This window comes from Dromaius novaehollandiae, chromosome 9 (assembly GCF_036370855.1).
Source record: "Dromaius novaehollandiae isolate bDroNov1 chromosome 9, bDroNov1.hap1, whole genome shotgun sequence".
Taxonomy (NCBI): domain Eukaryota; kingdom Metazoa; phylum Chordata; class Aves; order Casuariiformes; family Dromaiidae; genus Dromaius; species Dromaius novaehollandiae.
In genome coordinates, this window is record NC_088106.1 from 24093578 (window position 1) to 24118965 (window position 25388).

Below are 25388 nucleotides of genomic sequence, written 5' to 3' on the forward strand. Positions count from 1 at the left end.
CTTTGTTGACAAAATCCAGATCTTTGCGGGACAAGGGTGGCTGTCATTCTTTTAAGACTGTTTGGAGTGGAGAATGTGACATAAAGAAGGTTTGTCATTTCTTAACTTAGCCTAAGGAGGTAGTAATGTAATGCTATTATACAGTTGTTTTATATTTTATACAATTTTGTTCCCCCTCCCCCCTTCCCCCGTTTCCACTTTTTCTATTCAGTAATATTTATCTGGGCAGAAACAGAGCTCTCTGGCCATTTGTCTCTGACTTCTTGCTAGTCAGCAGATGACTAGCATCTGACTGGCATGCTAAAAAGCAGTAAATTGGCCTACTTAAAAGGCAGAGATTGACTTTATATGCTTTGATTCCAGCATTGCCAAGTCTTCTCAGAGCAACTGCAGATGTGTGCATGAATCCATATAGCTTCATAGAAAACCCTCAATAAAGCAAGTTCTGTATTTCTGATCTAGATAGCATGTGTTTTACATGCACATACACAGCTATATAATATTATTTAAAATTTGTAGGCATACGAATATATATATATATATATACACACACACACACACACACATATATGTGCAGTAGGGTATATGTGTTTGTGTATGTTTTTGCAAATTCTGCTTGTTTCATTGCATTCTCAGTCTGACACTTGTCGAAATTTGTCAAAAATTTTATTTCATGAAATTAGTATTTTTTTCAACACCAGGATTTCATCAAGAAACATAAGGCAAATATCTAACTATATTTAAAGCACCATCATACAAGATAGAATACGTTCCCCCCCCCCCCCCCCCTTCTTTCTCCTGCCAGACAACTGTTCTCTTGCTGTTGCTGTTAACCTATTGGTGCATTTTAAGACTAGTCCAGAAACAGTATACACCTAGGGGGGGAAAAAAAAAAATCTACACTCCACAAAGAAGAAAATTTGCAAAAAAAAAAAAAAAAAACCCACAAACCCTCAGGATGTTAATCATGATGTCAGACAGGAATTTTTTTTTTTTTTTTTTAAGTGCTTAGTTCCTTTCCCTCCAGCTAGATTCCTTGAAATTGTTTTTGTGGAAATTGAACAGCTAAGAGGTTTTATTGTCATTTTCAGTAAGCATACAAAAACTGGTATGGATTTACTTCAAGTAAATCAAGTCAGCATCTGTGAATTAAGGGAAGAAGAGCTTTTTTTAGCCTTACGGATGTCCTCACAGTTCAATTCCTTCTCTCTCGCTTTCCAAACAGCCTTAATTTATGTATTATTATGTCTATTCCAGGCTACTAGGAGCAACTCCTCCATTTGAGGTAAGTGCATCTCCCCAGACCTTTACCCCCAATCACCTCTGTAAAAAAGTCCTTCTGTTTTTTCCTGTTCTAAGCATGGATGGTGGTGGAGGCACCAAGCCATACAGAAGAGGATGTGTCCTGGCCTGGCCTGCTGGGATCCCCACCAGGTTAAAAAAAAAAAAAACCCCACAAACAAACAAACAAAAAACCCCAAAACCACCACCACCAACAACAAAAACCCTACAGCTGCTACTTGTTTGCAATTCAGAGAAAGAGACAGCTGAGCCATAAATTAGGTGCAGGGTTCAGAAGGGGCTGCCAAAAGAAAGTGAGGGCAGCTACTAGAATTATCCTCTGAGTAATCCTAACCTGAGGCTACTCATGGTCCATGCTTTTGCCTCAACTTAGGGTTAGGAAAGGCAGCTCCTGTTAAGAGGACAGTGGATTCCATCCCCACCAGAAGAAGTTTATAAGCCTCTGATGCCTTCTGAGTCTTAATTACCTCCTGCACAAGGTACAGATGGTGGACGTTTGCACCAAGCCCATCACCACAGCACACTGCAAAGGGAAATACACTGCACTAGCAGAGTAGCTCTCAGTGTGGGAAGAGTCCCCACAACTTAAAAAAGCAGTTGAGCCACCATTGCAGCATACTATTGCCTGTTTGAATGAAGAAATATTCTAGAACAAGCAACAACATTTTATTTTAGTTAATATTAAAGATGTCAAGAACCCTACATGTCTATTTCTAATTTGAACTGGTGTCAGCCGATGTAGTACATTTTGAGACTGATCTCAACAACTGTGCATCTTTAGATTTGCTTGCAGAGATAAAATATCTGTGGAAGGGGTAGAAGTGAAAAGGAAATGTGAGCTATTGATCAGAAAAAGCAACTTAGTTACATTAATTTGGGTAATATATTGTATCACTGCCTTGAATTTGCACTTGTAGGTTTTGCAGCTTTTTCCAGCCTTGGGTTAAAAATGTCAAACAACCTGAAAGGTGTCCACTGATCTGATGGCACAGTAATGTGCCAGGTCCCTCAGCATAAAATAAATAGCCTAAAGATCTCTAATTTTTAAAGACATTTAGGTGAGTCTTTTCATTCCCTTTTTTGTTTAAGGTCCAGTTGCTGTCAACCTTTCCTGACAGCTATCAGATCCAGTAACTGGAATTAAGAAAAAAAGACACAGACACCCCCCCCCCCCCCCCCACCCCCCGAATGCATGTTACATTGCAAGCCCTGCATGAGCTAGGGAGCTAACAAACAGATAAAGTATTGAGAGGTGGCTACCCTCCAGATTGCTCAGACGCTAAGAGAAAGTGTTGCTCTTTGCAGGATCAACTGCCAGTCAGTCACAGGCACCCAGTAAAGTCCTGCTGGGGCAGGGCTGACTGCCTACTTGTTTCCTTGGGAGAGAGGTGGAAGTGGTTCATTTTAAAGAGCAAATTACAAAAACAAAAACAAAAGTCAGTGATGAAACTGTGAAGAAAAGGAAATATTTAGGAAAAAGCAGAAAAGCCACAAGGCAACATTCACTTCCATGCCATTTTGTTTTTATGCATTAGAATAGTTATCCTAGAAAGTGCTGTATCATTGGGTATGCAGATCATTTGAAGATACAAAATTATTAAGGAATGGGGACAGAAAACACACCACACAGACTTACCAACACGTTATACATAGCTTTGTTTTCTTTTTTTGTTTGCTTTTTAAACTCTTTGAACAGTGCTTAAGAAAAATATGCTGTGTTACTGTAACAAACTAAAATACTCTCACAACCTTTTAAGAGTTTTTTTTTTTAAACTACTTTTTTTTTAACTAACTTCTTTTGGTTCCAAGTAGGTTTTATTTGTTCTTGTTCTACTTTATAAAACATTTTATCAATGATAATGGCTTCGGGAAGATGAAAAGAGTTATGAGCATGAAAGAGAGCTGACAGTTGTCTATGATGTTTGTCACTTTCTCTTGTGCCACTGTTTTCGTGGGTAAGGGTACAAAGGAAGTAGGGCATAATGTTTATAGAATAAAGCCAGACAGGAATTCAAGCTGGTATTATTCAGTAAAGCAAAAGGAACATTTTCCTCACGTAAAATCATTGGTTAAATCCCCACCACACATACCTATTGAATAATGGGCAGCACTTGTTTTCTGCTTCTTTAGTAAGATACTGTAGCAAGCTAATGATTTTACAAGACAGACTGTAAAGCATTGATTTGCTGAAAATTGCCGAATCCATAACTAATGAGCAGCTCTACAGGTTTTTCAGTAAATCACTACCATTAGAATTTACATTTTGCCTCAGACAGTATTACTCAATCTGGGGCCATAGAATGATTTGTATTTTTTGGTAACTTTCAGCATCCCCTCGTGCTGTTTTTTTTAAAACTCTCTGGTAAGTTTTCCTGGGTGGGTTGGATAAAACCCATCTTCAGGGTTCTGACAGCATTTCTGAAAAATACACTGTCCATTTCTACACAGGCACACATGCATCCTATGGCAAGTCCTAAATAATACCACCTTGTAGAAGACAGTTAACATCCAAGAAGGCAAGAAGAGAAGACAAATGGAATTCCATCTCTGTCACCTGTGGCACTAGAACTCTGCCCTAATTAATTTGAAGGTGGATTATAGTTTACACATGTAAGATTATGAAGCCAAATGGCAACTGTGTTATTTGGACCCACACAAGTAAATCTTCATAACAAGCTGAAATCTCTCCTTTATGAAAAAATAGCAAAGGCAAAAACCTCTATGGATTGAGTGACAGGACTTCTGTCACATATCTGTGGTACAGAAACAGGAAATTGAGGACTGAGCTAATAGATCAAGTTCCAGATTACTTTATTATCGGTGATGCCAGTATGTTTGTACTGTGTTTTCTCCAGGCTTTGGAACTTACACCTAGGAAGAGGGTCAGTTCTATCGTTTTCAATTACTACAACAAAATCATTTTAGGCAAAAACAGTTATAGGCAAGCAGAAGTTCAAATCCTGTCAATGAATTCATAGACTCTGAAAAAACATTGTATTGGTGTTTACAAAAGGATCAGTGTGGCAGGAGGGCTCTTAGTAGGGGAGTGTTGAATCATCCCACTCCAACTGCTCTTGCCTGGTGGCATTCTGTTTGTCTCCCTTTTGGACAATCACTTCCTCCTCCTCCTCTTCCTCCTCTTCCTCCTCTTCACTTTCATCTGATTCAGCACTGGTTGTGTCTTCATCTTCTGCCTCTTCTTCCTCCTCACTCTCTTCTTCTGCCTGGTGAGGCTTTTCATATTTCTACAGTACATTTAAAGAAATGAAAGAGAGACAGTAGAAGAAAAGTGCCTACTTGCTAGCCAGTGGCTGTGCGAATGTGAACACTTGTCCACGTATAGAAAAGCTAAAATGCTAGGAAAATATGCTTTCCATCATTATGTGAACATTAGGCATTAAATAGGATATTATTAAACAAATATTCAGAAACTATTTTAACAAAAATAAGATATAAATAAGTGACATCTGTTGCTTAGTCAAATTGCTGAAGTTTAATCTTTCAATATCAGTTTCTTTAAATTGCTGATCATTTTCCCTGCTGTTTTCTGAATCTCTCCTTTTAGTGTATTAGTGTTTACGTTTTTAGATTAGAAACAGGCAAACTACAGGAGAGTAGTGGTTTTGTATCCAAGAACTCTTCACCGTCCAATTTAATAATTACATATGACAATAAATATTAAGTAAGTGCACAATTACATATTACCATGGTGTGCAGATTTCAAAACTGAGAAGGGCCCTTAACATATGTAAGTATAACCTGTTATGCCAAGCCCCACCTGAATGAGCCTTAAAACTCACTACTGAGTAAGCTATCAGCCCAGATGGTAACTCATGGTAATACTGTGCTATAATATCATGCCTCAGTTATGTACCTCCATGGGGTTGACGGTAATAGTCAAAGCAGAATCATCCCAGTCCATTTCATTTTCTTTACTTCCTTCATTGTCTGTGGAACTGTGCTGATGAGCTGTCCGAATTCTGTAGACTCCCAAGGCTATGATGAAAACGAGTATGCTCACACAGATTATGATAACAACAGTAGCCACACTTGGAACAACTGAAACAAAAGGCGGAAAAGGCAGTGGGATCATATCTATGGAACAAATTATCTAAAAATCACTAAATGCATACCCCATTGTCTATGTTCTGTCCTCAGCCCCTCTTCCTTTGGGTTGAAATTCTCAGCTTTTTGCTGTCTGCCTGGGACTACAGGAAATGGTGACAAGTGACCGTCTACTAGGGGAAAATATATATGAATGGCATTTACAGATAGCTAATAACGAGCATTATAAATTTTAAGCGCTAACCTCACTTGTGAGGAAAAAGCAAATGTCAAGCTTATATTTTAGAAGGTTTCAAATACTTGTACTATGATTTCAATCTCAACTTCCCAGACCTTGCAGCTGTATTTGCATGTATTACAACCTTGCTGGCAGACTCTTAAGGATTCAAACATCCTCTTCACTGTCCTCTTGCACTCTGAGAAGCCTCTCTCTCCAGCTAGTCACAGGAAGACATGTCTTTAAACTACCCTTATGTTACCAGCTCCATAATTGTACAGATCAGTAGAGAGGCACTGCCATTTTCTATGTACCCTTGCTACCTAGGTACCGAAGTGCCATGTGCTCTGTACCCCATTACATTGCCTTGCCTTGCCTGTAAGAATGCAATACTTCATTGTGAAATACTTCATCATTAAGGTTAAAAAAAAGCCCTAGTTTTTAACAGTTTAGATATAAGCAAAATATCTGGACAAGCATACAGGAGAATACAGTATTTTCTCATAATAACCACCTATTACTCCCTACACTTTGCATCAGCGTTCTCTCTCTCTCTACATGGCTATCCTACAGCTAAAAAGATTTCAGGATCCAGTATTTAAGCAAGTATCTTTGGCTTGGATTTAGTTTCATTGAATAGGCTTCTGATCTAGGTAGATATTTAAACATACATAGCTAAAACAGTCTATTCAAATTTTGGATTTAATATATGCTAATGCCTTTTTGCCCACACTTGGCTCAGTGGTCCTATCTTCTTTCCAGATAGTGCTAGACTGAAGTTTGGACAGCTGCTAACAGAAGGACTGCAGCTGATTTATTATTATTATTCAATTATTAAAATTAATTTATTCATTTATTACTCATTCATTTATTAAAGAAAAAAACAAAACTCAAAAAACCTCCTTTTGCCCAGCAAGTGGGGGGGGGGGGGGGGCAGAAATCAATACGCCATGGAAATTCAGATGTGCAAAGATAATATGAGCATAAATATTATCCTTCATACTAGCTTTTAATTGTAAAGTACCTCCTCCACCTCAGAAAGAATTAAATGTTGCCTGCCTTTATACCTGTGCAATGATACCTGTGAGGTTGCACAAGGTATAACTATGGATTCCAGGGCTTCATTCGTTGACTAGGCTGAATCACAAGGGAAATACTGACATAGCAGAATCATTAACAGCAGTTTCTGTAAGATTTTTCACATACCTGAGCTGTGAGAAGCACTGATGCTTCCCTCTGGGTGGTGGACAGGCTGGAGAAATTGTGGCTGTACCATCATATGATTTACATGGTCCATAAAGTTGGAGTTGGAGCTGTGTAGAATATTAACCTGGCACAAGACAAGAATAACAGATCGGATACTAGAAAGTGCTCTGAATTCCAAGCCTGCTGGCACCACACATTACACTGTATAATGAAGTTCATCAGCAGATAGGAACATTATTATGTAGAGTGTATGGACCAAATTCATTTTTTAGCCCAGAGAAAAATATGAAGGTTAATGTATTTCTTATTAGTAGTACTCCTTTAGCTGTTGACTTTGAAGTGACACAGGAAAGGAAGCTCTTTTTTTAGTTTTACCTGTATGGTAAGTTGTGCCTTTTTCTCTGTACTAATCAGTTTGCAGGTGTTCCCAGAAAGTTAACGGGAGGTTTGTCACTCTGGACATTGACAGTGAGTTTATCAAACCGGTTGAGATTACAACCAAAACAGTACAAGAGAACTAAAAGACGTCTCAGTTTTTCCTGTTTCCCTGCTTTCAGCAGAATCCTTTGTTTGAAGATAATATCACTTCTCTGTCCTACTCACAGTTAATGTTATAAGCAAAAACCCTGAAGTCATTCTCATGGCTGTACCACCCTGCTGCAGAATCCTAAAGTGAGAAAAGAGTTCTCAGTATGACAAAGATGTACAAGCAGGATCCGTCCATATCACCTTAAGAACTGGGTTTTTTTTTTGTTGTTTGTTTGTTTGTTTGTTTGTTTTAAGTTTTGTGCCTATTGTTAAGAAGGTCCTTTCCCTCTCCTTCTAGTTACTTGGTTCCTAGGTTCTAGACTGGGTAACTTGATTCTTCAGAATAGGTCCATAATTCCTTCTGATAAGCATCAGCACTAATTCTCAGTCACTGTGCTGCACTGGATTTAGCACTGGCTGACACAAGCTCAAGAAAGCTATTGAAATTATCATGAGTGACTGAGCACATCTGGGCAGTGGATCGAAAAGAGTATGAAGGACGGCCTATCAAGTCCATCCTATGCATTATCTATACACTGATTTTCCTACTCAAATCTGAAATGATGTAAATTACTAGGATTCATCTCCGTCTGATGAAGAACAAATTATTAAGTTTACTGCAAGGGAATAGTGCTTGGCAAAACTGAAAAGGTGATAATTTCAGGAAAGCAAAGTGTGATGGGTAAAACTAAAAAAAAAAAAGAAAAGCTAATAAGGAAAAATCATGAGGCTGTGATGATTTACTTCTGCATCTTCAAAAAAAATATATAGGAGATTTTATGTGATAGTTACAACATGGGAAAACAGCAATGATGACCTGATCCTCCACAGATGGATCCACACCCAGGAGTGCCCACGGAAGAAGTCACATTTTGTATTTGTATGAAACTTAGAACTTTCCGCCTGTTTGATTATAGTTACCAGAATATGCCAATCTTTTAATAAATTTTAAAACTCAGTGTGGCTCAGAAGATGAGGCTAGTGCTCAACCTCAGTTCTAGCAAAGAAAGTTTGACTGAACGATTGCTTACCTCCACATTAAATTCATTGCTGGTGTAACGCCCATTTAGCTCTGAGCACTTAACTCTGAACTTTCTGTCAAAGGTGGCAGAAGTGTACCAATTACGATATCGAATCTGCCGAAGAACCTGTTCATAGTTGTGCATGGTGTCCACACCTGAAATGGTAGCAAAGTAGTTAATAATCAGAAAGAGATGCTATGTAACAAGTGCTCTGTGCAGTACGGGAGATACCGAATGTTCAGAGAAAATATAAAATCTGTCAGAACAATCTGAAAATGGCAGTGCATAAAATAGTCTCCGATAGAGACTCCGATTCATACTAAATTATGTGAGAACAGCTTTTGTAATTGAATGTATGTATGTCCATAATGGAGAGGTAAAACTACAACAGCAATGGTTTAGAATAAATTATTTTTAGTAATTGAAAAAGATGGCCAATGAGCTATCAATCAGCACTGTGCACTTGCACGTGCCACAGCGATAGTCGACAAAACCCCACGCTTAAAGAAAGCAGTACTGCTATGATGTCCCCTGTTCGGTGAGTGACAGGTGTGCAGAACTGAGCCAAAGCTGTGCTGCATTCCTCACGATAAACACAGCACACCCAAAGAGCAAGAAATAACTATGCTTTTTGAGGCCATCTCTCCTGCAATACATCCTGGTAGTACACCTCAGATTTGTGCCTGATTGCTTTAAAATTAGTTCTTTCATTTCAAGAATGTACTTGCTGGTGGGACTAAATTAGGGAAAGGAAAGTTCATGAACATACCATAGATTGAATATCCTGCTGTGGAATTTGTGGCATCTAGATGTTTTCCTTGAAGCGCCTCATGATCTAGTTCTAAACACTCTTTTTCAGGATCTAGTTCCATGCCAATGACCAAAATATCACAGAAATCCAAGTTGTGAAGCATTTCCTCTAATACAACTGGCTTATTAGCTGTGAACACATGACATATACCATAAAAAAAATCAGGAACTCAGGGAAATGATCACAAAACATCTCAGTCGTTTATGTGCCTTGAATCAGGGCTTTCAGTTTTCACAAAGATGGCTGAATTAATCTTTGCTCATACTAAACACAGACCACTTGAAGCAAACCAAAAGCAACAAGTGTTCTCCCTGCTCAGATGCTAAAATGACGAAGGCCTAAAAATACCTACAGAGATACAAGATAAACTGCACTATAATAAAAGGCATTCAAGAACAGTGCTGGAAGTGCAAAAAAACTGAAATATGATCCTGGAAAGAAATTCACATGAACAATTCTGCTTTTCAATACTGTATTGATACCAGGCTGGTACTACATATTCATTCTTGTCTCAAGGAAACTTGAAGTGGAAAAATAATACATCAAATATATCTATGCTTGCAGGATTCTCTCAGTTATTCTGTGGCCCATAAAGCATTTTGCATTACAGAGAACACTATGCCATCTATTTAGTTGGAAACTGGCTATCCTTTAGTAAGTGAATACAGTTAAAAAAAAAAAAGTGTCACTGGAAGAGCAGTGATTTAATATTTTTATTTGTTTAATTTTTAAATTTAATTGATTTAATATTTTAATTCTCTGGCCAGCTTAGCACAAAATGGCTAGCAATAGTGCTTAACCAGCTCCCTAAGATTGCCGTAATAGATACAGAGACTGGAATCTTGGAAATTGTGACCCATTTTGTGGGATATATGATGTGGAAGGAATGCATTAACAGAAGTCTTATGCTCCCAGATTCTCAACTCCTCATATAAGTGAATTTGGATATATGACCTCTAGGTATAGCTGGAAACAGTTCTAACTTGTGCCAAAATTTCAGAGCCAACTCAAACTTGCAGGATAGCCAAATCTGAATCATATTGAGGCTGATAGGTTGGAATAGCCCATGGGAAGTTGTAAGAGAGACAGGCAAGAGCTGGGTTGCAGAGCAAGGGAAAAGCCTTAACTGGTCAGCTTTGTTGCTCCTACTGTCACTGGACAAATAGGAGAGGTAGAGGCAGCAATTTCACTATTGGGGGCGGGGCGGGGGGAGCACTGATTTCTCTACAGGAGCAGGACAAGCAGCAGCGGTTTGGCACTCCAGGGCTCCTGCACAGGTAAAGTAGGCCTCAGAGCCATGGCCGTTCTGCTGCCTGTGGCAACTGCCTACTCTACTTCTGATTAGAGACATGCCTAACAGGTCCTGTGATGAAGGAATACAAGGTGACTAAATCAGCCACCTCAGCTATGCCATGTGTATCTGCTGCAGTCATGATGCTCAGGTTATGTAATCTTCCAGTAAGTGGAGAAAAAAACTATGGCTAGATATGGGTCAAGATGTACAGCTGTCTTTGGTCTGTCAGATAATATCTGGCTAAGAGAAATAATGATTCAAGCTGTATAATGCAGGAACTGAGACTCAGGAACTGAGACTCAGAATTCAGTGATCTCTTGCAAAACACAAATATTCCACAAAGCCATTATTATCTACTCACATTAACCACTCTAAGTAGATTAAAAAAAAAGAGAAGTGGCACTTTAGGAGGTGCTTAACTTCCATGTAGCTTAAGAAATTCTACTATGTTCCTTTTCAAGGTGAGACTCAGACTTTTCAGGTTACTAGCTGCTACAACAGTGATTATGGCAATAATTATTTTCAAAAAATAGGGATTTACAGGATTTATGAACTAAACTGTCGGGCACTAGTTTCACTAGTCATTCACTGAACAGTTTTGAAGGTGTCATAATGTTTAGGAACATGTGGCATCATATATGCAGTGTCTCTTAAGTGTGTGAAGGATATTGATCACTCATGTATGTAAAAATTTTTTTTTTTTTACATATCTTAACTGAATGCAATGAATGTTATAATACACTTTCCAGCCTTTGAAACCATCATCATTGAAAAAATCTTCGCAAATGAGATTCACAGGATTACTATTTCCTTATATAGGTACGAAACTGAGGCACAAGATGACTACATTACTTACTAAACTTACTGACCCAAAGGTCAGTAGCAGAAATGGTAGCAGAACAGTTGCTCGAAACAGAAGAACAGACTAAAACTCCAATCATAGTCAATTACTGCTTTCCACTCTATTAATAGAAGTAATAATATTATGTTAAGAGATTCTAAAGAAAATAGGTTATTCAACAGAATACGTGGAGAAGGATTTCAAAAGTGCAGAGGAATTATTCTGAAGTAGGAGAGAGAACGGGAAGCACATACAGATGTGCTTCAATGAGTAAGGAAAGTGAATAGGAATTTGTTCACTTTTCAATGTATTTCTTTCAATGTTCTGAGTATGACATTACTGTTGCTTAACATGGCCTAAATTCATTTGTGTTGAGTGACTTCCTTTGTGTTACTTGTTTGCACTATACTTTAAAAAACAGGAAGGGTCATATTGTAAAGTAGTAATATTTAAAATAAATGTACAAACCTCTGTCATTTTCTTTTAAGTCCACCGGATACTCCATTTTAGTGACTGTGCTGACAATCCTGATGTCAGGTAACAGAGTAACACCTGTTTCGGTTTCAAACTGTGCAGCTGGTCTAGCAAAGTGGTCCATCCCACTTACTGTAATCTTGGGCTCATTGGCCTGAAACACCATTACATACGCATCTATATCTGGGATATTAATGCAGACATCTTCACCAAAACATCTGAAAAATACATTATTCATTAACTGCATGTAACACTGCACATCAGAGCACATGGCATTTCCACTGCCCCAGACCTATCTGATGCTTCTCACCACTTTATTTTCTCAGATCAGTCTGTTTCATACTTTGACACTGCCACATATAAGGTCTGGTCTACTCATCTCCCACATTCACAGCTGCTGAAATTACGTAGGGACAGCTTAACAGATTCGTGACAAGCTCTATCTATAGTAAGGTCACTATGAGAATAGTGTTTTGATGCTTAATTGATGTTTAACAAAATTAGTCAGTAGTTAAAAAATTAATTACATGGTGACAACGAATTGTTGTAAACCTAACATGAAGTTCTGAAAGTGATACCTAATGACTGTAATATGTTTATTTTGTTATGTGTGAATAAAGGGTCCAATTATCCATATAAATTGGATAATCATGAACTCATTCTGGCACTCCCCAATTTTTGCTGAGGACAAGGGGGGGTCTGTATTAGCATTTTTGTTTGAAGCAGCACTGTGCTTTTGAAGAAAATCTTCTAATTATCTGTAGCTTTCTGTACCTTGGCACATACCGTTGACCAGCCTTGTAGTGTGCAAACTGGATTCCTTTCAGTGAAACTAAATTAGAAGATGCTCTCAAACACTGACTTTGGTTCACCCACAGCAGTAGCCTAACCTAGTGCTAAGTAAAAACTGCATACAGTGTGGATGTGGGGTTCTCTGCGCCAGTTGTTTCACTCAGCAAATCTGCTCTTACTGCACTGCACAACCTGCTGTAACACAGACCTACCCCAGGGGAGCTCAGTGTCTGAGGAGTGGCAGGCAGCTCTTCCATTATGTAAAACTGTAAACATTATTATGCGGGTACTCACACAATTGTTTCATGAGAACAGACAGACGCCCAGATTTCTGTTTAACACAGGACACTTACAGTTCAGTAATGACAGCCATGTAAGGATATAGACAAAGACTGTTTCTAGCATAGGCATAATGTCCTTGTGAATGTATAGTTTGTTAGTTATAACAGGCCAGCTTTAAAAGTCAGGGCTACAGCTATGCCAGAATAATCTGTAGCTTTTTAAAATGTACATTTAGTAGGAATATAAATGCATGTGCTGTTCAGACTATATGCTTCAGACTATAAGCAGAACACCACTAAGTAACATTCACAAGAAAAGTTTCTTATAAGAAAAATAATGAAAGAAAACCAAAAAGTAATTCAGCATAAAATAAATGAAATTCATGCTGTATGCCTAATAATATAAAATTATGTAATGTAATTTCATCAAAATTCTTTTTTTTACATTTCCCAAGAAAAAAAGTAATTCATTAAAAATACTTCTAATCCATTTAGCTCAAGTATAGCTTACTGGACTTTAGATGAGACTTTGAGACGCCGTACGCCTGCGGTAGGAAACTGTCTAGAGTTGATGTATGAGACCTTTCGGAGAGCTTGATTTATATTCTCAATGTCATCTCCTTCCATGACAAGGACTGACTGGGAAGGGTTGAAGTGATACTGGGGGAAATGCATATGATTAGTATTTAAGGTACCAGGTACAGAATATAGAACAACACATTTTAAGGAATGTTTCATAGAGATAACTTTAAAATCTAATAATTCAAGGGAAAAATTAATAGCTATTGTTGACTGAATGCATATGTTGTTCCCCAAAACACGTACTTATCAGTTCTCTATTTCATACCTTAATATTATTGCTATAATTAATTTGATAGTAAATAAATCTAGATTTGCTCTACTTTTTCCAGCCTTACTAACTTTGCTGATAGTATTTCTGCAACCCTATAGTTCAAAAACATAACTTATTGTAATTATTATTCTTACATCATTTTTTAGGTCAAGTATATTCCCATTATAGAAATACTGGCTTCAACAAGAGTAGTAAGCAGAAGCGTACTTGTCTTGCTTTCTGCTTATTTTTACCTTGGGCTATCTTTTTGAGATATATTTCAACAGGAATGAACAAAACAGTTATAACATTTTCCCGCTACATCTTCATTAATGTCAGTCACAATCAAGAGGATTCTGCTGTCTCTGTCTCATGATCAATAAGTGGTGTCATGATTTAAAATGGAGCTGCTGCTTGCATAAAGCCAGCTGCTTGTTTGAGCTGATGCACCCTGCAAATTCAGTAGCTATCCCTACCATTACATTGACCACAAAGCAGTCTTGCTGACCAAGAAACTTTGCTACTGTATCTGCATAGCAAATGATTGATTTTATCTTTATCATAATTCATCTTGATTCCTTTTTTGTCTGTTAATTGTTTCAGGAAACCATGTCCACTGCAGAGAAAACCAGATTGGCCCTCCTTAAATTTATACCCCACTGTTGAAACCACCAAACGCAAAGAATTGCACCCTCCTATCACATGCAGTCCCTTCCTGAAGCTGGGTATTGATTACATGCACGTATTCTATTATACACAGACAATGAGTGTCTACACTATCTTACAAAGAGAGAGTTAAAAAGCAAAAAAGCAAATAGCCTGTGAAGAATGGAATGAAGCACAGGGTTCTCTGTTAAAAAGAGACCTTATGACCTTCCTGCACAAGCCTTGAACCCAGCCTTCTTGTGTTGTTTGACAAAGGAGTGGACTAACACTAGCCACAATTTGCATGCACTTTTTTGCTCTGTCAACTAGCAACAGTACAGAATAAATTGATCAAAAGGAGACTCCAGCTAGCTGGTTAACTTAATAGCTCAGCTGCCAGAACAGCTGGAATGCTGCCAAAAGGACTGGAGAATGCCCTAGTCTGAGCCATTTTTGTCTTTCTCATTAAAAAAAGCTAAAAATAGTGACAGTTTAGACAGTGACTCTGAGAGCTGTTACAGGTACCTGAAAATTAGGCTGCAGACATAAAAAAAATCCAACACTGCTATGTAAGAAGCTGTATTACAAATACACTGGGCTTTTCTACGTGGCTATAAAGGTGAAGCTTCAGGAGTCCAAAGTGACCAGCTGAAACTTTGCCCAGCATCAATTTTGCAACATGCAGTCTACTAAGTGCCACAGAAATGCTCACACAAAACCTATCATACATGCTTGTCTGAGATCAGGTATGTTTATTTTTGACACCAGAAACTCTTTATTAATTTTCTGTTGAAGGTCAGGTGCCAACTGTTCCTCTTTTATCTGAGCTTCTTTCTGTCATCCCCAGTAAGAAACCCTACCACAATCTCTCTCTGACTGCTCCTTTCATTTTTCCCTCCTGCAGTTACACTGACTGAGCTAGCTGAGAAGGTAAAAATTAAAGCAGTAACTTTAAAGAACCACTGTGCATCATCTGTAGCTTGGAAAATGTTTTGAAGTTTGGTCTGAGAAAGAAAGGGAGGAAAACAATCCCTCATCTTCATTTTTCGCACTGCACTGCTAGTACAGTAAGAAATCCAATCACCCATGCTGGGAACAACAGTGGGAGGTTTAACAGATTTTTCCAATCCCACAAAACAACAAATTACTTGAATACTTTCAAATTTCAGAATATGACAATAAAGGAGGAATTACTGTGTTTTTAAAAAACATTATCCACCAAGTGTATACAGCTTTAATTCATGTTAAAGTCCTAAGAAACATCTTACTGGTATGCATATACACTTGAGTTCCTAAAGAAAAAAAAAAAAGAAAAAAAAAAAGCCAAGCTATTCATCGTTTGCATTGTCTTTTTAAAAGAGCTTTTACTCATAAGTATGTCATTAAAACTTACTGTTTTGCAGAGAGGCAGCAATGTGAAATTCTTTAACGATGTCCTTGATACGATGAAGTAAAAGAAATACTTTTGGGAATCCTCACTCATATGTAAAAGCTAATATTAACAAAATAGCTCCATAACTTTAAATTGCACTTGAAATTTGCATTTTTACCCTTGTCTTCAGAAACATATTGGTTATACTACACCATTGTATCTTATTACCTAGGTAGAATCTGAGCCCACTGTAGGTCAGTCTCCTGTTTTGTACAATGAAAGTGGTTTAGCTAATACAAATGTAGCGCATAGCACTTCCACAGCATACTCAAGCTCCAGTGTTATATTACCAACCTTCTACCCCCTGAAAAAACACCAAAGGAGGTGTGCTGTTTCAAAGGTCTGCATGGTCTGTAGCCAAATTATCTTCCCAGTTGTTTTCATTTATTTAATTTGTTTTAAATTGAAACACAGCTCCTGTGGAAGATTGTATTGTGATTGGTATGCTACAAAATAGCTTAATTCTAACTAACCTTTGAAATGCATCAATACGAAGCTTTTGAGCTTACAGAAATATAAATGGATACATATACACATTAGGCAAAAGAATACTTGTCACCTAATTGCTACATCAGTAAAGAAAAATGCTATTTGTGTAAACATTAGAGAAGTTATTGAAGATCGTACATGTGTATCCAAAAGAAAAGAAATTGTCTCAACGAATGCAAAGCAATCTAGCTACTGTGTCAATGGAAACATCATTTTCCTTTGTCTGTTGTTCTGTCTGAGGAAAAGTGTGACTACATCAGTAAAGAGTCATATGCACAATGAGGATGGATAATGATTTGTATGCAAATGTAAACTTTGAATTTCTTGACTTTGATGTCTTTTATTATCCAATTTTAATGTCCCATAACATAGTTTTCCTCTTAGAATTCCTTTTTCAAGCTTACTACATTTGGACTTCTTTCTGAGTTGCTTCTAGATGAAAGATATACTATTTATGTCTTCTGTTGCTTTAAAGCCATTTGAAATGAAAATTTAGTAATTCTTTGGAACCATACCTATTTCTGTAGAAGTACCAAAATAAGCATGAGCACCCGACCTGGAAATTCTTACAGACTCTGAAATATCAGCAGCACATTATTTTCTGAGCACCTAGCTTTGAAATAATGGAAACATTTTTCTTTACTCTGTCACAGCTCTTCTACTATTCCGCTTTTTCTTTGCATGACTTTATGGGAAATTACATTCCTTCTGGGAGTATATTTGTACTGTGTGTACTCTACCTTGGGTTCTCCACTTCATAAATCAGCTCTAAATTTTTATCAAAGATGATGTCAGTTCATCCCTCACCTTTATTCCTTGTCCAAGACTCTCAAGAGAATTAATATCCAGACCTTCCTTGCAGGCCTGCAAACAGGAAATCACTTTCTGACTCTCAATTTTGCCAGGCCGGATTGTAAGACTGGCCAGGCTGCCATGGAAATACTGAGCAAACCTGGGTTTGGTGACTTCACCTCCTGCAAGAGAGAGAATATGAAATAATTACTGACAAAAATATGCAAAAAAAGTCTGCAATAATTTATTTTACAGTGTTTTAACATACGTTTAAAGATCTGATACCCATTTTATCCAAGTGCTCTTGCAATCCCATCTACTGTGTTAGAATGAACAGAAACCTAAGCAGAATACGCCTTGTGGATTGTTATGTGGTACTCAGTACCAGCCTGTCTTTAAGATTGTCAGCATTTCTTGTATTATATTCAGGTGTTTATGCTGGGATAGCATACTCTGAGATGAAGCATGGCTTCCCAAATCTGTGTCCCAGGAAAGCACAACATTTTCAAAAGTGTGAATAAGAAAGCTAAGGCCCGATGTTCATTTATACAGAAACTTTATTTGCAAGTTGCCTAATACAAGATCACTTACACAGCCTTTCCCTCCCTAAGAAGCAAAGTTCTTAGGTATGCTAAGAGTGGTGACGTGGCTTGAGTAAGCAAACTACCACACTTTGTACAAACTATTTTTTCTAAGGATATGGTGTAAATTCTCAGCAGAGAATGCAGGCCAATGCACAGCACTATGGTAGCGAGATTACAGGGTTTCCTTTACCCAAACCAGTGCATTTAGTGCCAGATCAGGTCTCTCCAGTGTGTGCTGCATTAGGCTCGCTAGCTACACTCCATTCAGCTTCACTCTGTGCAGCTTCAAAGGAAGGCTGAGCTTTAGGAGTTGTCAATAAAATGTGATTACATGCTGCCTGCACCTGTGATCATAGCATCTAAATTTCTCTTGGGATATTTAGTGATTTATTCCTCCCTCCTCTAGGAGAATTTCTAGAGCTTGTCTTCCCTGCAAGTGTTAGCTTGAGTCAGTGTATGTTAATTACTGCACACCTTGAGCCTGAGAGGAGTGAGAGAGCCACGCAACAGTGAAGCCATACAGACTAATCAGATTTGCAGTTGATAAGCTGTTGCAATTGGTAGATAACTCATCTCTACAGTGTTTGTAGCTTTAGTATCAAATAAGGCCTATTTCTGCCAGGCCAGCTAGCTTGAACTTTAACTTGAAGATTTGTGTGTGGACTGGGGTTAAGACTGGAACAAAGTGACAAGTTTACCTTAGGCTGCTGTTGCTACCTAAGGGTCTGAAAATCATCTCTTCTAGTCTGTGCAATGCTATAATCACTATGAAGCTCCAGTTATTTTACATACCAAGGAAAATATACTTTGATGTACTGAGAGAAAGCAGGGTATCTAGGTGGACTGTTCCTTCATAGAAGCAGTTAGTTTTTGTTCTTTTATGTTAACATCACAGCACAAACTGTCTCTCTCTTTATTCCAAAGGAAGATCCAAAGAGACATTATTCTTTTCTAGTCTTTCGTTCATCTGTGAATTATACAGAAGACTTCTTGGCAGACTTTTTTGGAGGTTTCATAGCAACTTTCATGTCCTCAACAGCTATAGTACAGGATTAGTTCCTACTATAATTAGGCCTTTCTGGTACTTACCAAGACAATTATTTAGTAAATAGGTAGTGCACTACAGGGACATTGGCTTTTCAGCAAAATAGCTGTTCTATTTATATACATATATATATTGCCTTTAAAAGTACATATTGCCACTAATAAAGCAGCAATGTATCTGAACAGAAAAAGCTAAATTAAAAAACAACAACAACAAACTTCCCCCCAGAAGGAGACAGAGAAAACCAGATGAGACCTTACAGAAACAAGAGGGAATCAGATTGTGCTTTGAAGCTTCATATTCTCAATGCCTAATGGAATTCTGAAGAGACCAGGTTCTAAGGCTAAAATACCAACACTAAACCTGGAGCTTTGAAATTTAGAAACCTCCAGTAAGTCCGCCAGTAGATCTTAATAGTTCCAAGGAGATGCAAAATGAGAAGCAGTCTCAGATAAGCTAAGGTATTTAAATGTGAAACTTGCTCATTAAAATGTATGAAGGAATAGACAAGAAGCTAGCACAAAGAATTCAGCGCTGTGGCTGTGCCTGACAGTAGCAAATAGCATGAACCAGAGCTGAAAATCTATAGAACAACATGATTGCTGCTGACATTCATGTATAGGCATGTCAGGTTAGGGTAATTTTTGGTGGTGGTTTTTCCACTTTGGACTAGCTGTAGTCTGGTGCCATGGACAAAGCATACATTTGGGGCTTGAATATATTAGGTGCATTCCTGGAGTGCATTTCCAGTTTAGTTTCCAGTAGGAATCCAGTTCATGTGCTCTGACACTGCTCCACAGTGTGAATGACAGCAGAGTAAGTGAGGACGAGGAGGAGATTCTTGCTGGAAGTGCAGTCCTGATCCAAACTGATACACTAATGTGGATGCACCCTCAGCAGCTCATTAAGTGCTTATCTTCATTCTGTACCAGACAAAACATTCCAACAGATGCCAAAGAAATCCATGCTAGTACATTAGGAGCTGCTGTAGTCTTGCCAGAAGGTAAAAACTGTAAGTGTCTCCATTTGAGGTCCTCACTATAAATAGCAGTTTTTAAGGCCCTGTGTTCATTCATACAGAAACTTTATTTGCAAGTTTTCTTCATGATGTGATCTCCTGGGTCCTTTGCCCACATTGGGAGGGGAGAGGTAAAGACTAAATATCCTTGGATTCCATCCACACATTTCTTCAGTCACTGTCAGTTTGGTTCACCTCAGTGTTGGTCATTTAGTGGTTTGGCAGGTTTCTCAAAATCTTTAATTCCAGTCTCTTAGCTAGCATGGAAAGCTGAACATTGAAAGCTGAACGTAGCAAATTAACCTAGACAACAATGCGGATACAGACGATAAAATGCAAGCATTTTTCTCCCCTCAGCAGTTAAGAATTGCATTGTTAGGTCTCTCCTTTATCCTGCTTTACTCTGTCTACAACTGAAAGTAGGACTTCTTGCTTGATTGTAACATTTCACTTGAAGAAAACTTCCACTGGATCATTTACAGTGACACAGTAATTGCCCATAAATGATACTAAATATATAGAGTATTCACCAAGCCCAAACCCTGCTTTTAAAACTGCACTTAGAGCTGATGCACAAGGAACTGCAGAATGACCATCTGGAGCCATTACCACCTCTGACGTATGTAATTCTTGTTTAAAACTCATCTGGCCTGTAAGGAACTGATGCGATTTTGAGCTTTAAATGGTGTTTCCATTACTATTAAAATAATTGTAGGACTTCAGTTTTACATTTAGCAAGTATAGAAAGCTGTTAGGAAGCTTGTATCTGGTTTCAGAAATAGAAGAGGGTCAGAAAATATGCTAAAAAAAATTCCCTTTTGACCTTACCTATGTAGGATTCATTTATAATAGTGACATCTGCTTTCACTTGACTGCATGGGCCAACAAAATTAATGAAGCCAAACGCTCTAAAAGCAAAATGAGAAGACCAGATTCCAGAACAGCTCACGTCATACCCAGTCATGAACTGTTTAGCACAGTTGGCCAGATGCGAAAAGGAGAATACATCTCCTTTCATGGCACATGAGAAAAAGCGCAGCAGAGTTTTGAGAAGTACTGAAGTCTGCCTAACCCCTAACATAAAAGCATGAAGAGCCTGCTTTAGTGGAAGAAGATAATGACTGTTTGCAGGGATGAACTTTCAGAATGCTCTGCAAATACAGACACAACAAAAGGAGCAAATATTTGAAGAACAGACTTGCATACAGCGTTCACAGGAGTAAGGTTGGATTTTTGCGCAGGTGTACCAAGTATTGCTGTAATCTGTGTTACGTAGAGGCTATCAACCGCTATGTAAAAAAACCCCAAGCATTTCAAGAAAATGTGAATGAAAGCTGAGAAGAGAACAGTCTATTACTGTGCCAGCAGAGAAAGTCTGCAAAACTATGCCCACAGCTCCAGTAGGGCGATTCAGTTAAGCTTTTACTTGAGTTGTGGTCATCTTGGTCATTTCCACTTACTTATGAAGTTATGTTATTCTTTCCACAGGTTGGAACAATTACACTAAAACAACTGATAGCAGGGTCTGAAGGGGCACTGAGGAATGATGTAGTCTGTCCCCTAGCCCCAAGAAAAGATCAAATATACTTAAACTGGTTTTGAGAATTGTCTGATTTGTTCTAAAATCTTCTGAAGACAGAGGCTCCCCAAGCAATCCACTCCAGTTATCACTGATTTGCTTACTCCTAATAGGGAATGTGAGCTGTCAGAATATTGTCATGTCTTCCCTTTGTCTTCTTGAGGCTAAACATGACCTTTTCTTTACATCTTTTCCCTTTAGACTCTTGACTCTGATCATCCCTGTTGTTTTTCTTGGAACTCTTGCTATTATGAGAAGTACTGACCATAGCCTGGCCACTATACTCCAGTTGTTTGGAGTCTGGTCTTCATAGTGTTACATGTGTCTTACATAGAATCTCCCAGTTAATCCAGGACAGTATGAATGCTGTTTCCATAAGAATAAACATCAACTTTGCATGTACAATCAGATAAGGGTATCTCACACTGTATTAGAAAGAAGAGAGTGCTAAATATACCTTTCATAAGCACTTTTTAACAGAGTTAGAGAGAAAATGATACACCTGCCATTTTCATCCTCTAAGGTGAACAGAAGTGATTTGTTTGGACTCCTATCACAGGGCCTGTAGCATTTTGATATTATAATCTCAGCATTTCAGAATCTTATCAGCTCAGTGATGATATGTTAGCTTGCTGATGTGTTTCAATAGTCCGTAATTATTGGATTGAAAATGGACTAAATCTGATGCAATAAAATTGGGAAGCAGAACACGAAATTCTCACTAAAGCTGAAGCAAAACTGAGGGATAGCCGAAAGCCAACCAAATATGATCCTGTATTCCAGTTTTGATTAAAGGGGTTACAGGGAGTATAGTTCTTCAGTCTCAAAAAATGCAAGAAGAAAAACATTGTCAGAATAAATCGAAAATCCTCAGCAATTGCTCTTTTATTCCTGTCTCTTATCAGTGTTTTATTCATGCTGGTTCTACTGTGGTAGTATGTTTGAATGCTGTCTTTCCTTCTGTGTCTGCAGTCTAATATTCTTCAAGTATTTGGTCTCGGCTTCTCAGTATGTGCAAACTCAGCCCAGGGTGTCCAATGAGTTTTTCTCCAAGTACTGGCCAGGATAAAACTCCTAGCTTCCAAGATAAGGTTATTTATTTAATCTATCATGAGAGTGGTAATTCTGTAGAATGTAAAAGGACAGCACACAATTATAGCTAAAGCTGATAATAACAATGTTTTTACAGGACATTACCCAAATTCTTCTGAGTACTGATCTTTTCAACTAGAGCTCCTTTGACACTAAGTATGACGCATTTTATGCTCGTGCAGTTCCACACAGTTGATAGCTGGCTCAGACCCACTGGGCAGGAGGAACTGTCTGTTTGGGCAGTCTCTTTGGGAACAGGCAGTTCCACTGTCTGAATGTGACTCGAAACTGAAATTATTACATGCTGAGAAACAACCTGACAAAAAGGCACGAGCTACTCCCACAGATCTTGCTGCTCTGAGATGCTTTGAACCTAACCGTTGGTTCAGACATCATACTCAGCCTAAGCAACAATATTTTTGAGATAATGGAGAAAACCTAAGTATATTATACAAGTCTCCGGAGCAACAATTCTGAGAACAAAGTGGAGCTCCAGTGATGGTAATTTGAGGTAATCCAAGTGTCCTAATCTTTTTCCTATTTTCCAGTGGTGCAATGAAAAATAAAAAGTTCTGTAACGTAAGATCTGCCAGTTTCTATCCAGAGGACAGGCCGTCCAGTTAACCTACACTGCTTCAGCCAGTTTCATGGGATATTTTGCTGTCAGGGTCTCCTTGCTCCTTCATATTCAAGCTCAGTCAGATGCAGCTCAGCTCCACAAAGATGTTAGAGTAGCATAAGGACATTGGAGAAAATCCATTCTGCAACTGAGTTACATGTTATGTCCTACTCAGCTCTATGTCTGTGTTTATTCATATGCTGATCTAGATTTGTGCCTGTGATTATTACTTCTTGGGGCATAGTTAAGGCTTGGCTGACTGATGGGAACAATAGAGGTAAACCTTTCCTACTGTCAGACAGGGGGGCAGGTTGATGCATCTGCAACAGATAAAAGAGTGAAATAACCCAACAGAATGACATTACTCATTCTCATTACAGACTCTGCCTTACACATCTCAGCTGTTGTTTCTTCTCTTCCTTAATTGTAAATGTTGTAGTCTCCATTACATTTGTGAAGCAACAGAGGTCACAGTGTTATTCAGACCTGATGATAAAATTGTGCATTGCTTTTTCACCTGACACAGCACTTACTTCCACTCGCAAAGTTTAGCAGATACAGATGGATGGATGTTGACTTTTGGCATTAACTCAATCCTCATAACAGGAAGATGGTGTCAACAGACTGTGGGAGGCAGCCAGAGGAACTGTACATGTCAATGTACATTAATTTTTCACTATAATGCTGCTCACTGCTTAGTCATTGTCAAAGTGGCTTTTATCACATTCCTGAGTTGCTTAAAAAAAAGCTTTCTGCTCTGGGACTCTTCTTGTTCCATGCTGGTTCAGGTCTTTTCTGCCTTGAACTGTATCAGTGGAGAACAAGAAGGCCATCTCATCCACTAGAGACAGTGGGGTCCATCCCACCAGAACTTTACCCAGGGTCACCTTGGTAAAGTCCTTCTGAGTTACTTTCCTTTTCATGAACACTGGTGGAGGAGAATGCGGATGGCACATACTAGCATCAAAACATACAGAAGAGGAAGTGTCCTGCCCCAGCCTGCTGGGATCCTCACATTATAGGGGCCACTTAGGTTATGGTTCAGATTAACATACAGCTGATTCATAAACTAGGTGTGAGGTTCAGAAGGGGCTGCCAGAGTAAAGTGAAGGCTGCTGCAATTATCTGGGCCCACTAATATCTAGTCTCAACCTAGGGGTTGCACTTCAACAAATGCACTTTACCTTGTCCTTAACATCTGAAATACGTTAGATGAGTCACAACGTGGGGAGGCTAAGGACTGCCATCCAGGAAACACTTACTGATCCCAACCATCAGGAGGTTCTGTTACACATGATATTGGGGAGTCTAGGGGAAACTGAAGGTTCTCAGGGTCTTCATGGGGTTACAGTGCATTCATTACTGGAGCAGATGGCTATTTTCATGGAGTTTTTTTTTTTTTTTTTTAATTTCACTGCAGGTTGAAGTGTGACGTAAGTTGATTATCATTGAATTTTACAATTGTGGTGTTTTGATGTCAGAGATGTAAAGGGCTATTTGCATTAACTTACCAATCTCCAAAGCACAGTCATGGTTTTTTGTCAAAACAACTGACTTTGCTGATCTCACAGATCTTCTTTTAGGCCTTTCTGCCCTAGCCTAATAATGAACATAAAGTAATTATCAGGGCATCCTAAGCACAACGAGGATTTCAACAGAAATGATGAATCAAGAGGATTTCCAACTGAGATATGATTCTTCTGAGACATTATAGACTCTGGTTATACTGAGCTAGATAATTATGGAATGACCAATTTATTTGGGGTCTGAACAAAATACTTAGGTGAACTGAAACCTGCTGCAAGACTTTCTGGCTCTGAAACTAAACAGAATTTATCCCCTCCCTTTATTAAGCCAGTTTAGGGAAGTGGGTTTAATTTCCTGGCAAGTCAATTGGCTGTTAAACAGGAGAAATCTAACATAGACTTCAGGAGGAGTCCCAATTAGAGAGGGGGCTTTGATACTCCCAGAGCTTCCCCACACAAAACAGTTGGTACTTTTTGTATCATTCAGCCCAAAAACTTGCTCAGTAAGCATGGCACTACTTCAGTCTGCCCCTGCTCTTGGTAGTCATCTTAACCTGATGACCTCACAAGCTTCAGGCTTTAAAGCATTATCTAAAATAGGGTAAGTACCAAGAACACTAAGGGCTACCTGCTCTTAAGCGTGCCTATGCTAACCTATCTCTGTGCAATAGTTCCAGAGATGAAAAGTCTGGTATAGCTTATGTCATTTAAGATAATTTTTCTCAAGATATGAAGAACATTCTATAATCTCTGATGATTAAACCAGTATGTTTTTGTTATTCCTAGGGGGCCTGGGCAGAATGCTGACAATCAAGGAAAAAAGCCACAATTCTGTATTTCTCAGAGCAGATCACAGTCCAAGCTACGTTAATGCCGCACATGAAACTGTTACGCTATAATCC

At 38.5% G+C, this 25388-nt stretch overlaps 1 protein-coding gene across 4 annotated transcripts in view; it reads right to left on the reverse strand.

Moving 5' to 3' along the window:
• Positions 1-650: 650 nt before the first annotated feature.
• Positions 651-25388, reverse strand: part of CLSTN2 (calsyntenin 2) — a 423340-nt gene continuing 398602 nt past the window's right edge. For all 4 annotated transcript variants that reach the window (XM_064516936.1, XM_064516935.1, XM_064516937.1 and 1 more), the window contains 8 exons: positions 17039-17205; positions 13345-13493; positions 11755-11978; positions 9110-9280; positions 8350-8495; positions 6791-6914; positions 5177-5361; positions 651-4547 (listed from right to left, as the gene is read on the reverse strand). In XM_064516936.1, coding sequence (XP_064373006.1) covers positions 4338-4547; positions 5177-5361; positions 6791-6914; positions 8350-8495; positions 9110-9280; positions 11755-11978; positions 13345-13493; positions 17039-17205 — 1376 coding nt within the window. In that variant the 3' untranslated portion in view covers positions 651-4337. The remainder of the gene's footprint in view (positions 4548-5176; positions 5362-6790; positions 6915-8349; positions 8496-9109; positions 9281-11754; positions 11979-13344; positions 13494-17038; positions 17206-25388) is intronic.